The sequence below is a fragment of the Chelonia mydas genome, chromosome 6 (assembly GCF_015237465.2).
Source record: "Chelonia mydas isolate rCheMyd1 chromosome 6, rCheMyd1.pri.v2, whole genome shotgun sequence".
NCBI lineage: Eukaryota > Metazoa > Chordata > Testudines > Cheloniidae > Chelonia > Chelonia mydas.
This window is the reverse complement of record NC_051246.2, coordinates 32,868,243-32,881,070: the sequence shown is the minus strand read 5'-3', so window position 1 is coordinate 32,881,070 and position 12,828 is coordinate 32,868,243. Positions and strand designations below refer to the sequence as shown.

Here is a 12,828-nt window from a genome sequence, read left to right as displayed (position 1 = left end):
GAATGCACTAAAGAGTTGAGCTAGAGAGCGGAGAGAGATGGTGTATGTATCATAAACCAGCAGATCATTTGTCTACGATTAGATTGTAAAGTAGGGAAGCCTCAAATCCTTAGAAATCTTCATTTACATAAAGACCTCTTCAAAGATGCTTTATCTTAATTTACCTCTGTATCTTTGTTGCATCTTAATACATATGAAACTATTCACAACATTCATAGATTTTATCTTTAAATCTAAATGCATAAGACAAAGGACAGAAATGTATTTGGCTAGCTCCTCATTTAGTGTAAATCCAGTGACTTCATTGGAACCATGCTGATTTGCATCAAGGATCTGACTCCATTATTTCAAAAAACATAGGTCTTCGAAAATATATATTGTTGAGTTCGAAGCAAAAAACTTGATCTGTTATTGACAGCAGATGTGCTGCAATTCAAGAAAGGTCTGAACAAACAAAATTTGACACAACATTGTACATGATTGTTTAAATACACAAATTCCAGGTGTTTGTTTCACTATTTATAATAAATACTTGCTTTTGAAATGTTTTTACTACATCCTTTTTAAAGCCATCTGACTTTAAACAAAATTATATGGTATTATTTTCATCATATTACCCAAACAGGCCTTTCATTGAAGAGTTATTGTAGCAATACATTAGAAGTTTCCTGGACTTTGCTGATGTCCATTCAAGAAAGGCTTTTCTTCATTTATTGACGTTCTCATTAAAACTGTATATGTGCATAAAACCCATCTCTGTCATACACACACACACACGGGTTAGAATAAAATGTAAATACAGAAAAAAAGAATGTTAGAGGCTACCTGGTGCTGAAAGGATGTATGTATAACTGCTAGAGTACAAACAAAAAACCTTTCATAAGCTCAGAGCCATTAAAAATATCTTTCTATTTTAATATTTGTAAATTTAAATGACTCTTGCAATTCACCACTGAACAAGTCTACCTATGAAAATAATTCAAAATATAAAACCACTTTAAGACCACAAAAGTAACCTTCAGTTAGGATAATAACTCTGTGGGAAATATAGAAAAGGAGAGAAGTCACATTTTCTATGCAATTTGTATGAGTCATCAGTCCTATTTTCTCCTGAATGAAACTGGTTAGCTATAACAACAACAAAAAACAAAGCTGTCTGAACTGGGTGATCCAAGTAATTATATGTTACAGTATGAACACATTTATGACAAAACTTTCAAAAATTTGAAAAAAAAAAAAAGATTATATCATCCCCTGGTTGAAACAGCTTCTGAACTGATATAAACAGATATTTAACAGACACTGCAGTATACCTCTGTGGAAAATATATGAGGTAACTCTTAACCTTTCTAGCAGTGATTTCTACTCCTGCACGAATTTTTGGCCCACCAAATTATCCACATTATAAGAGTGAAAGACTACTCTAACATATCTAAACATTACATCTTAATTTTTTTAAATGCACTAATGAGATCGTATGCAACTAAAACATCTCATGATCGCTTACATCTCTTGTCCTTCTTATGCCAATCCCTCACACCTCCAACTTTTCTGTGTCATACCTTGCTGTGTTATGTCTAAGATAGGTCCTGATTCTGCTCTGATTACCTTCAATGGGGTCACTTGCATGAGTTAAGATTTTCAAAAATCATGCCTTTCTCAGAAAGTAAGCTACTTGAGGCAGCAGCCAGACTCATTTTGGCTGTAAACCACCACGAATCCTTATGGCAACATAGAAATTATCATAATTTAACAACATCAATTGACCTATTGTATGCTACATTCCAAATCTTTGCAATTTCAGAAAGCTACAGAGCAGTTTTTTGAAGAAGGCTTCATCCACTGCTAATATAGAACTTACTTCAATACTCTTTATAGTATCTGAGAAGAAACTGGATAGTACCAAGTCAGTTTTATGTTCTAAATTTTATTTTTAGCTTAAGTGAATTTAGACCTTGTAAATGCTGCTGTACTGATAACCCTAAATGCTAAAATAAGCCATCTAGCCACAGAACACGGACAGTCAGAAACAGCATTAGCTTCTCCACACATCCTATTAATTAGCCTCAGCCCTGATTTACAGAGACCACCTCTAGAGTCTAGATGGTAGTTGAGTTTATATATTCATTCAATCTTTGACCTCTCTGCTGAGATTGCCAACAAGTGTGCCAGCGGTGGTGGTGGCAGCATTGTCAGACATGGTTATCTGTCTTCCAGGAATTGTACTAACACCAATTCCTTCAGCACAGGCCAGTTTACAGGTATCAGATGGCAATCATTTATACTGCTTATTATAGAGTTCTTTCTAATGTATTTATTTGATTGACCTAAGTAGGACTACTTATTTTACACGAACAGTATTTTAAAGGCATATTTATGTTAATTTTTAAACAACTTCTGGTCACTACCAACCTGGGCAGGATTTAAACAAATGGCCTGAAATATGATTATGACAAACATTTATATCACGGTACAACTTCATGATGCTGTATGGACTAACAAAAGAATTTTACAGCCTTCCAGTGAGTTAGATTAGTACAAGGGGCAATGTTTAAAAAAAAAAAAAGACACCATTTATTGCCCCACAGTATTTGTTTTACCTTAGTGTATATCGAACTTGCTATACTTAGACTGAGAAATACCTGGGATACAATGATAAATTTAGCTACTATTTGCAGCACATGCTGACATTTTTTATTGCTACATATTTTACAGAGGAGGAAACTGAGGCACAGAAAGACTAAGTGATTTTTTTTAAAACCAGAACTATGCAGTGAGTCCTAGGTAAAGTCAGGATTAAAAATAATGAGTTCCTTGATCTCAGTCCTATGTTCAGTCCATGACTCTACACTGCCACGATCAGACATCAGAAATCTATTTTTCTAAGATTTTAGTAATTTTGTTTAAATGAATAATTTTATTTCTTAACTATTATATATTTTCTCCAAATTTGATTAACAATTTGCATTAAAAAGAAATATAGGTTGATAGATTAGTAAGTGAAAGGAATTTAAAATACAAGTGTCTGCCGAGGGATGAGTGGTAAGGCACTCTTTTGTAAGAAGAAAGTGATAGTAACTTCAATGTTATCTGTCACAAATTGTGAGGTTTGATCATGTTTCTTTCTTTGGGGGAAAAACAGCTGTTCTCCCATTTCATCATGATTTTGTGCACAACTTTAGCTGAAGTTCCATAAACAAGATTTTGTGCTTTAAAGTTGTTGTGTTGTGTAGATTTACTCCATTTATGCAGCACCACCTTATAGTAAGGTACACAGTTTGTCAGTTATTATTTTTGCCCCCTTCCCATGGGTTCCCTCTTATCACATCTGGCTACATCCAAACACTAAACAAGTTATGGTACTGAAAATTTTCTGTGCCTTTATTCTGTAGATGCCTTTTCTTCCCTACTGAGCTTCTTGTCTCTAAGGCCCCCAATTCAGAAAAGCACTTAAGCATGTGCTTAAAGCCCACTGACTTCACTGAACTTAAAACACATACTGAAGTGCCTTCCTGGGTCAAGGCCAAAATGACTACACTCTCAGGCCTTTTTCTGCAATTGTAAATGTCAGCCTCCTCCAAGTTAAACATGAATACAACTCTGTTTCAGTAGTCAGAGGTTTCCCTGGCATTTTCACAATAACCTATGTGCATTACCTCCAAGAACTCCACCTTCCTGGCATTGGTGCCCCAGTTTGCTTCCAGGTACATATCTCCATCACTGCAGCAAGAAGGACTGCTGACGTAAGCCACAGGGTCAGCACAGATTCACAGATGTTATAAAATGATAAGCATTATATAGTTACATCTCAATTACTATTGGGAAATTCAACAGACATACCGAGATGAGGGCAGCGGTGTTCACTCCTTAATTCAGGTATTTATATCCACCCTGAGAGACTGAAATGTAGGATTGCACAAGAACTCCAGAGGGACATTAACTCCTCCCTCCCTCCCTGCCCCTCAAAAAAATAAAACGTTTCTAAGTAGCTTGATAAATCTCTTAACAAGACATTCTGACTAGTGAGGTCCAAGGATGGTATTTTAATGTTGTACCTACTTTCATGTTAAAACTGTTTCAGACATACATGCAAATAAGTAGTGTAATAAATCAATAAATACTTACAAACACACAAGAAAATCAGCCCCAGCACCCAGAAATCACTGGTGAGTTGCTTTTGAATTCATGAAACTGACCTGAAAATGTAGAAAGAAAAAAGTTACAGCAAAGAACGGACACATTTAACTTCTTTTTTTATTGTAGGAGAGAGGCATTTTCTAACTATGAACTAAACAAAATTGCAACCAGCACTGTTGTCACCATTTCAACCAAATAATTTACACAGAATTTGTTTCCAGGAAGCCAATACCATGACAAACAATTATTTCATTGTTCTACATCTTACACCATAGCAACCCAGTCCATTATGGCTTGTAAGAGCTGTCAGAAATAACAGGCATGGTTATCTTTTTAATAGGGAAAACAACAAAGAGAATTTTTAAAGGGTTATGGGAACACACATTACTTTAGAAAAATCTGTTGGTAATAGTGTTTTGTAGCTTAACTGTTTTAATATAATATCTTTTTAGTATTCTAAATTGGAATACATTTAAGGTAACAGTCATACAACAAGAATGTTTTTGTTCTACCTAAGGTCTAGATCCCATTTAGAAGCTTAGCCTAGGTACAATGCATTCAGTATAAGGCATGATTCAATCCAACATTCTTTTTCCTCCATACCCTCAGTTCTGGCTGGAAAGGTAACAGATGCAACTCAAACCCACAGAGCTTGCCTTATAAAATTCTTTAACTAGCACAATGACTCACTTTATGCCTCTAAATATCCATGGTTTCCTCTCTCCAGAACCCCCATGCATTAGAAGGTAGTTCGGCAGTTTATTTTTATTGTTTGGTCTACATACAGCACATTTTTAGTTCTTGTGAAAACAAAGAAACTTTGTTTCAAACCCCTTGTTTTATTTCCAAAAATGTGGGAGATGGATATGGGTAACATTAAACTGAAAATAATAATGGGCCTGGGCTACTAGTTTAGGTCAAAATCTTTTTTTGTTCCTTGGGAACTATCTGATTAATTTGCAGTTCATAAAATAGTGGGCGTAAGTTTAGTGTAAAAAAACATCTAACTATACTGAAGATGAAATCATCCGTTTTGTTACCCTTCAGTAATGTGTAAGAAACACCTTCCCACCACATTTCTATGCCCTAAAGTGCACATTGCACAATATTGCACATTGCCTAGAGATAAGGAGAGAATACCAAACTTATCTCGATGTAGAATATCCTCCTTATCCCATCCACCCACCCTGAACTGCATGGTATTCATTCCAGTGAAGCCCTCCCCCACTCCAAAAGTACACATCTAATTGTGTCTTCTCTCCTGTAATGCCAATACAGAGTCAACAAATCTCATTTGCCATATCATTGCAGTGTTATTATATATGTTAAAAGCAACTCTGAATCTCATTATCAGTTGATTTATGCCATTAGTGTGCTTTGGAGCCACCAATTAAACAAGGACAGTGGTTCGTAAGGTCACAGTTAATTAATCTGAAAGAGTATAAATACACTTTAATGCGCACCACCTCAGAGAGAATTTAGGAACAAAGCACCACCACTTCATGGTGGACAAGCAATTAGGATGAAGGTTAAACACACAAAACTTAAAATTTAGCCTCAACGTTCAGCTAAAATTAAAACCATAGGAAAAAAATTAGCCTGGAAATATGCATATTAAAACATTAATGTTTATGACAACAATGCAAGTAAGTGAGAGACAGAACAGGGCTAACTGTGCCCAGTGATCCTGAGCAAATTAAAGCCTGTTGTTGTTCAGATAACACCTCAAAACTGGCAATCAGCTGCAGGCTGCACCATTATGCAGCTAGTCAGGCTGAAAAAAAAAATAAAATAAACAGCCCAATCTATTCAAAATGGTTTCACCTTAGCTAGGTTGTTATATTTAGTACATCGTGAAAAATAATAAAAAAAATATTTTTCCCTTACTAAATTAACCAAGGAAATGTGAGGGTAAAATAGCGCATCCCATATAATACATTCAAAGTAAATCAACAAAATGTGCAGTAATGTAGCAGCAGTCTACCGGTACAACCAGACTATAAGTAACAATAGTGAAAACACTTATTTACAGTGCAAATTCAAAAAAATAAAGTACCTTGACTTTAAATGAAGGAAAATTAGAGACATTTACTAAAATCACGACTCATTTTACCATGCATAGTTATTGGATCAAAAGAAAAACAATATTGCAAATATAAAACACCTCATGACTTAATTAATTCAAGTGGTTTCAAGACTTTTTCTTTTTGTATTTGTAGTCAAATGCTCTACCAGTAAGCATTGCCCCTTATTCTTTTCCTACTTTGTTTAATAGATGACCATTTTTCCAATCGAAAGACTAAAGATGCAGCTGTGAAAGGGAAACAATCTTTCCCCATCATCAGAAAGTTAACATTAAGTATTAAACCCACGTTGAATATATATTTTTAAAACATGCATTTATTTTTATTGATTAGATAAGGTAGTATAGACTTGTCAAGGTAACCCACTATTCCATGTGTAATATGCATCCCTCTTTGTAGCTTACCCATAAGCTACATAAGTCCGCCACTACTGCCTGATACCAGACAAGATATTTGTGTTTCAGCTCTAGAGATCTTTGGTTCAATGACTGAGATGAATGGTCATTGCATAAACACAAGAATAAAGTTCCTCTTCAGTGAAGTATTCCCACTGATTTCTATGGTACTACTCATATTAGTAACTTAATTGAAATGTGTGTTTGTAGTCAAAATGCTGTACAAACTGATGTCAGAGCTTATTCTTACACAGCTTTTTGGAAAGCTACTAGCATACTTACTGAAGATTGGCTTGCTCTTTTTTTCAAAAGGGACAGAAGTGAAGCTTTAAAAACAAACAAACAAAAAAACAACAATCCTGCACTCAGATTCAGACGTTTGCCAAAAGGTGCTCCATATTTAAAGCCCACTGCTCCCCAAACCAACCAAATAAATTATATGCTTTCTTCTGTTGACTCTTTTGTCCCACCACTTTATTATAAACGCCACAGTGAAAGGACCTTGCACCATACCAATCAACTCCAGCATCATGGCATTGTAATGCCCCAACCAGCAGCAGCCACCATGCAATTGGGGCATGGCCAGCATGCAGGGAAAGGAGAAAGCAGAAAATGCAGTGCAGTAGATCTCTATAGCTGCCACAACCACAGCACATTCGCTAGTACAAATACATTTTGAGAGCACCCTGTGAACAGCCAACATATTGGGAGATGGAATAAAAACAGTTGAAACACACTACTGTTAAAACATCAGGAAAGGTAAACAACAAAAAATTTAAGCTGGGATTTTCAAAAAAGGCAGTTAAGGTGCCCAACTCTCACTGAAAGTCAATGGGAGTTGGGTAAATAACTCCTCTTAGCCCCCTTGGATAATCCCAGCCTAAGAAGCCAGACAAAGTGGCATCTTTTAAATATGAGGGATTACACCAGGGCAAATGCCAATCAGATAAAAGTTACCCTTGAAAACAATAAGGGTATGACTACACAGCCCACAGCAGTAAGCCTCCCAGCGCGGGTCAATAGATTCAGGCTTCCAGGGCTTGCACTAGCACTATACGGCTCTTCTTAGACCACTAGCACAAGCCCCACAAACCCAACTCTATCCACCCAGGTTGGGAGGCTCACTGCTGTAGGCTTTTTGGATATATCCTAAGGGCTCTAGGTGTCAGGAGGGATGTACAGAATTCCAGACTAACAAAAAGGAAAACAACAAAATTCAATGGGTCTGGTTTGAAGGAAAGTTTATTATTTCTCCAGTAGATACATACATGTATATATTTATAGGGTGAAATCCTAGCACCATTCATATCAATGAGAGTTTTGCCACTGGCTTTAAGTTGGGCTGGGATTGCATGTACAGACTGTATATACAAAGACTACTGGGACAAATTATACCCTCAGAGGCATAAGCACATCTCCCATTGACTTCAATTAAAGCCATGCACATAAAACCAAGAATTTCCAAGAAACTTTCTGAGAAATTTGCTTTACAAAAGTCAGGCTTTATTTGCAAAACCATACTCATGCAAATAAAACCATGGACATAAGAGAGACTACTTTCATTACTAAAGGTTTTCAGGATCAAGCCCAAAATACTTAAAGTATCACTATAAATACCAGCAACCAAAGAAACTTCTAACAAAAACAGGATTTTTTTTTAGTTTCTTGTAAGTGAGCCCTCTTCCTCCTCAATAGCTTTACTAATTCCAAGTAGAAAATAGCTTATATTAACATATGATTTTACCACATTGCTCTACAGAAAGCTGAGAGCATATTCATTTAATAAAAGCTTTCAATAACAATAAAGGACCGTGGTTATTCTAAGATAACCAGATTATACAGGTAGTGTGAATTTTCTGCAGACAACCATCAGTGAGCACAAAAGAAGCCTGCATGTAAAAAATGGAAGCAGTTATTTACAAGAAAGCATGGTATCATGTTATATCATTTAAGAATGTGGCCTATCATTGTGGGCTGCTGGGACCAAACTATGTACCATTCAACAACTGAGTTCAGGAAAGGAGAGAAGCCATTTTTGAGTCAGTCTGGAGCCAGCCAGGGCAAGGGCAGGGCAGGCTGTGTGGGGAGCTGGTGAGTCCCAGGCCTGCATGCAAGGTTCCCCCCACAGCTGCAGACTTCTTCTGGTGCCGGTGGGTGCTCGACCCCCCTCTGCCCCCGGCTCTGCCCCGACTCCAGCCTTGCCCCGCTCCTGCCCCCATTCCAACCCCTTCTACAAAGTCCCTGCCCCAACTCCGCCCCATCCCTACCTCTATTCCGACCCCTTCCGCAAAGTCCCCGCCCCAACTCCGCCCCCTCCCACCCCCATTTCAACCCCCTTCCCCAAATCCACACCCCGGCCCCGCCTCTTCCCCTGAGTGCATCACATTCCCACTCCTCCCACTCCCTCCCAGAGCTTGCTACAGCTGTTTGGCGGTGGCAAGCGCTGGGGACGTGGCGCGCTCAGGGGAAGAAGAGGAGGAAGAAGTGGTGAGGCAGGGAGCTTAGCTGCCAGTGGGTGCAGAGCACCCACTAATTTTTCCCCATGGGTGCTCCAGCCCCAGAGCATCCATGGAGTTGGCGGCTATGATTCCTCCTGAGAACTGGCCTCTAGGGACCTGAAAGCAAGATCCCTCAGCTGGGCTTTTCCTTCTCCCCTGATGATTCCCAGGTTGTAGAGTTTTGCTAGGAAACTTCCCCAGCCAGGCTGAGTTAGCCCTCCAGCTCCCTCGGTGAGACCAGTCAACACATGGTCAGCTCTGCTCTGTCTGCTAGTCCAGGGCTGGTGCCTGCTGAGTGTGTGTCTGAACGCTGGGCTAGGAGGCTACCGTTTGGATTTTAGTACAGTTGCATAATCTGCACCTTAAGCCCTGCACCCCTTTATGGTGAGGGGAAATCCTGGGACCGAAGCAGCCTGATTCCTGACTGAAGAGGATCCCTGCCAGCAGAGATCAGCCCCTCTGCAGAGACTGAGGAGTCCAAAGTCATCTCTGAACCTGAGGATCATTCATGGAGTTTGTGAGTGCACCATCTTTTAGTTAGTCAGTCAGGGAATTTGTTTTGGAGACCCCCTACTCCCTGAACTGTGTCCTCAAGTCAGGGAGTAAGGGTTTGGGGATTTTATAACCTGCTGCATATTAAACCTGTGGAGGGATTTACCACCTTCTCCCACTTGTGAGTCCTTTGGGCTGTACTGAACCCAGTCAGCCACACTGCTAAACCATTGCAGAGAAGAATTTTATTGTCATAGGTCATCAAGGGCCCCACGCGTACCAACCGGACACTAATCTTACATTTGCTACATCAAGTCATGTGACTGGGGAAAGTCACAGGTATTATCAGCATGGGCACCGGTGACCCTAAAAATAGTGTTTTACCCTGATATGTTATATTTTTCTCCTGTTTAATGTAATTATTGTGTTGAATATATTGTATGTGTTTGTGTTATTTCTTGGAAGTCTCCAACTATCTGGCAAGTAAGTGGGGATTACCCTGTGGTTAGAATTTTCCTCTCAAGCTGCCCTGGTGACCCTACCAGGAAGGAGCGGGGGGGTGGAGGCACTGCCAAATAAATTCATAGGAAAAAATAAAGAAGATACACCCTGCTGAGTGGGTGGCGGGATCCCGAAGAACCCAGACCTGTCCATCAAAAGCTGTAAACAGATTGGCATTAAAGAAGGTAAACGGGTGAAGAGGGGGTGCTACATTAGTTTTCTGTAGCTTAATCCAAGGTCACACTTAAACCGATGGCAAAACTCCCAATGACATCAATGCATCCAGGATCTTACCCTATAAATATACACCTGCATCTACTGGAGAAATAATAATAATTTTGCCTACAAATTTAAGGATGATAAAGCAAACTAAGGTCATTTTATTTCTGAATGAGACATCCACACTGGGGTTTAATGTGCTTTAACTTATCCCACATTAACTTCACACCTTTAGCTAATTCATCTTAACTTTCCTGAGGGTCCCCCTGTAGACAAGCCATCAAAGGTACAGTTCCATCCATTAAGGAAAAGTGTTGTTTACTTCATGACTTTCCCTTTTGGAATCCTCCCACTTCATTGCTGTCTAAATATCATCAATTCAGCCTTCCAAAAGAATCCTCAACTTGATTTTTCTGCCTGATAACTGAAACCACTGCAAAATGAGCTATCAGAAGAATAATCAGATAACACCACCTATTGTATCAAAGTGTCACAACTCAGTACAAGGTGGAACAGATTACACATAAGGAGTTATAGGACAGAGAATTAGGGCTTGTCTACATGTGAAATGCTACAGCAGTGCAACTGCACTAGTGTAGCACATCAGCACAGACACTCCCTACAGCAACAAGAGAGGTTCTCCCATAGTCATAGTTAACCCACCTTCCAAGAGGCTGTAGCTAGGTCGACAGAAGAATTAATCAATCTAATGCAACTTACACAGGGATTAGGTCAGTTCCTCAGCACCCCCAAGCGACATAGCTGGATCGACTTAACTTCTGAGCATAGACCTGGCCTTAATGGGTTACAGACTGTTGTAATGAGACAAAACCAGTGTCTCTACTGAGTCCACGATTTTTGTCAGATATGGAGTGATGCTTTTATGAACAAAGTGTATGGGTGACAGAGTGTTTTTGTCTTTTATCATTTTCCTTTGTGAATTCATTTAAGAATGTAGTGATTGTCTAGTTTGACCTACAAAATTATTGTTGGGGCATTTGATGCATTAGATGAGGTATACCACATGTTTTGACAGGTATGAGTAGGAAAGATGGATCTTGAAAGGTGTGTTGTGGGGGGATTCATCACTGTAGCTGTGGAGATAGGGCTACAGGTTTTGCATCTGTTGTTGGGGCAGAGTCTGGTGCTGCTTTGAGTTGGTGTGTCATGGTCTGTGGGAAGCTTGATTCTTATTATGAGCTTGGTGAGGTTGAGGGGTTGTTTGAATGCTAGAAGAGGGGGTTCAGGAAAGATTTTTTCCAGGATGTGGTCCCCATCAAGTACGGGTTGTAACTGTTTGATGATACTCCATATGGCCTCCCATACCTGCCCTTCTGGCCTTCAAATAACCCCCCAGCTAGACAATCACCACATCCTCAAATGAACTCACATAGTAAAAGTAATAAAAGATAAAAACACCCTATCGCCCATGGGCAAACACTTCTCAAAAAACCATCACTCCATATTGGACCTCTCAGTCCTTGTCCTCAAAGGAAACCTGGCATACCACCTTCAAAAATGAGCCTGGAAACTTAAATTCAGAACTCTGCTAGATACCAAAAATCATTGACTCACTAGAGACACCAGTTTTATGTCTCATTACGACAATCTGCAACCCACTTAAGCCATGTCTACACAAGCAAGCTTACAGCAGCACAGCTGTACCGATGCAGCTGCACCACTGTCAGATCGCTCATGTAGCCACTCTATGCCAATGAGAAAGAGCTCTCCTGTTGACATAATAAAACCACGTCAATGAGCAGTAGTTACTTATGTTGGCAGGAGAACCTCTCCCATGACATAGCGCTGTGCACACTACCACTTATGCCAGCGAAACTTATGTCACTCAGGGGGGTTGTTTATTCACACGCCTGAGCAACATAAGTTATGAAAACATAGGCTGCAGTGTAGACATAGTCTCATAGTGGAGTAGGATGGTCCAGTGATTAGGACCTTAGCCTGTAACTCTGGAGACCTGGGTTCAATTCCCGGTCTGCCACAGACCTCCTGCGTGACCTTAGGCAATTTACTTAGTACCTCAGTTCCTCATCTGTAAAATAGGGAGAATAGCACGTCTCTCCCTCAAAGGGGTGTAGTGAGAATAAATACATTAAAGACTGTGAAGTGCTCAGATACTACAGTAATGGCAGGTTTCAGAGTAGCAGCCGTGTTAGTCTGTATCTGCAAAAAGAAAAGGAGGACTTGTGGCACCTTAGAGGCTAACAAATTTATTTGAGCATAAGCTTTCGTGAGCTACACTTCACTTCACTGTAGCTCACGAAAGCTTATGCTCAAATAAATTTGTTAGTCTCTAAGGTGCCACAAGTACTCTTTTTCTTTTTACAGTAATGGGGTTCGTACAGGAACCTCAGATAGACAATGGTTCTCCAAAACTTTAATTCTGCAAACCATTCTTAAGAAAAGGATCCCCTGCCAGAAGAACATCCTCTGCCAGTCCCAGTGCACAGTTCTCAAAATATTTCATTCTACTGTCCAGGAAAG

The 12,828-nt window shown here is 39.4% G+C and overlaps 1 protein-coding gene across 23 annotated transcripts in view; it reads right to left on the bottom strand.

Annotated features, from left to right (window-relative positions):
• Positions 1-12,828, bottom strand: part of SOX6 (SRY-box transcription factor 6) — a 451,795-nt gene that overhangs the window by 385,749 nt on the left and 53,218 nt on the right. For 21 of the 23 annotated variants that reach the window (XM_043549526.1, XM_037899741.2, XM_037899724.2 and 18 more), the window contains one exon: positions 4,126-4,196. Coding sequence is in view for 1 of the 23 variants with exons in the window: in XM_037899728.2 (XP_037755656.1) it covers positions 3,657-3,718 (62 nt within the window). In the remaining 22 variants the exon portion in view is untranslated. Of the gene's footprint in view, positions 1-3,656; positions 3,739-4,125; positions 4,197-12,828 lie in introns of all 23 variants that reach the window. The other 2 variants (XM_037899723.2, XM_037899728.2) reach the window with 1 other exon arrangement.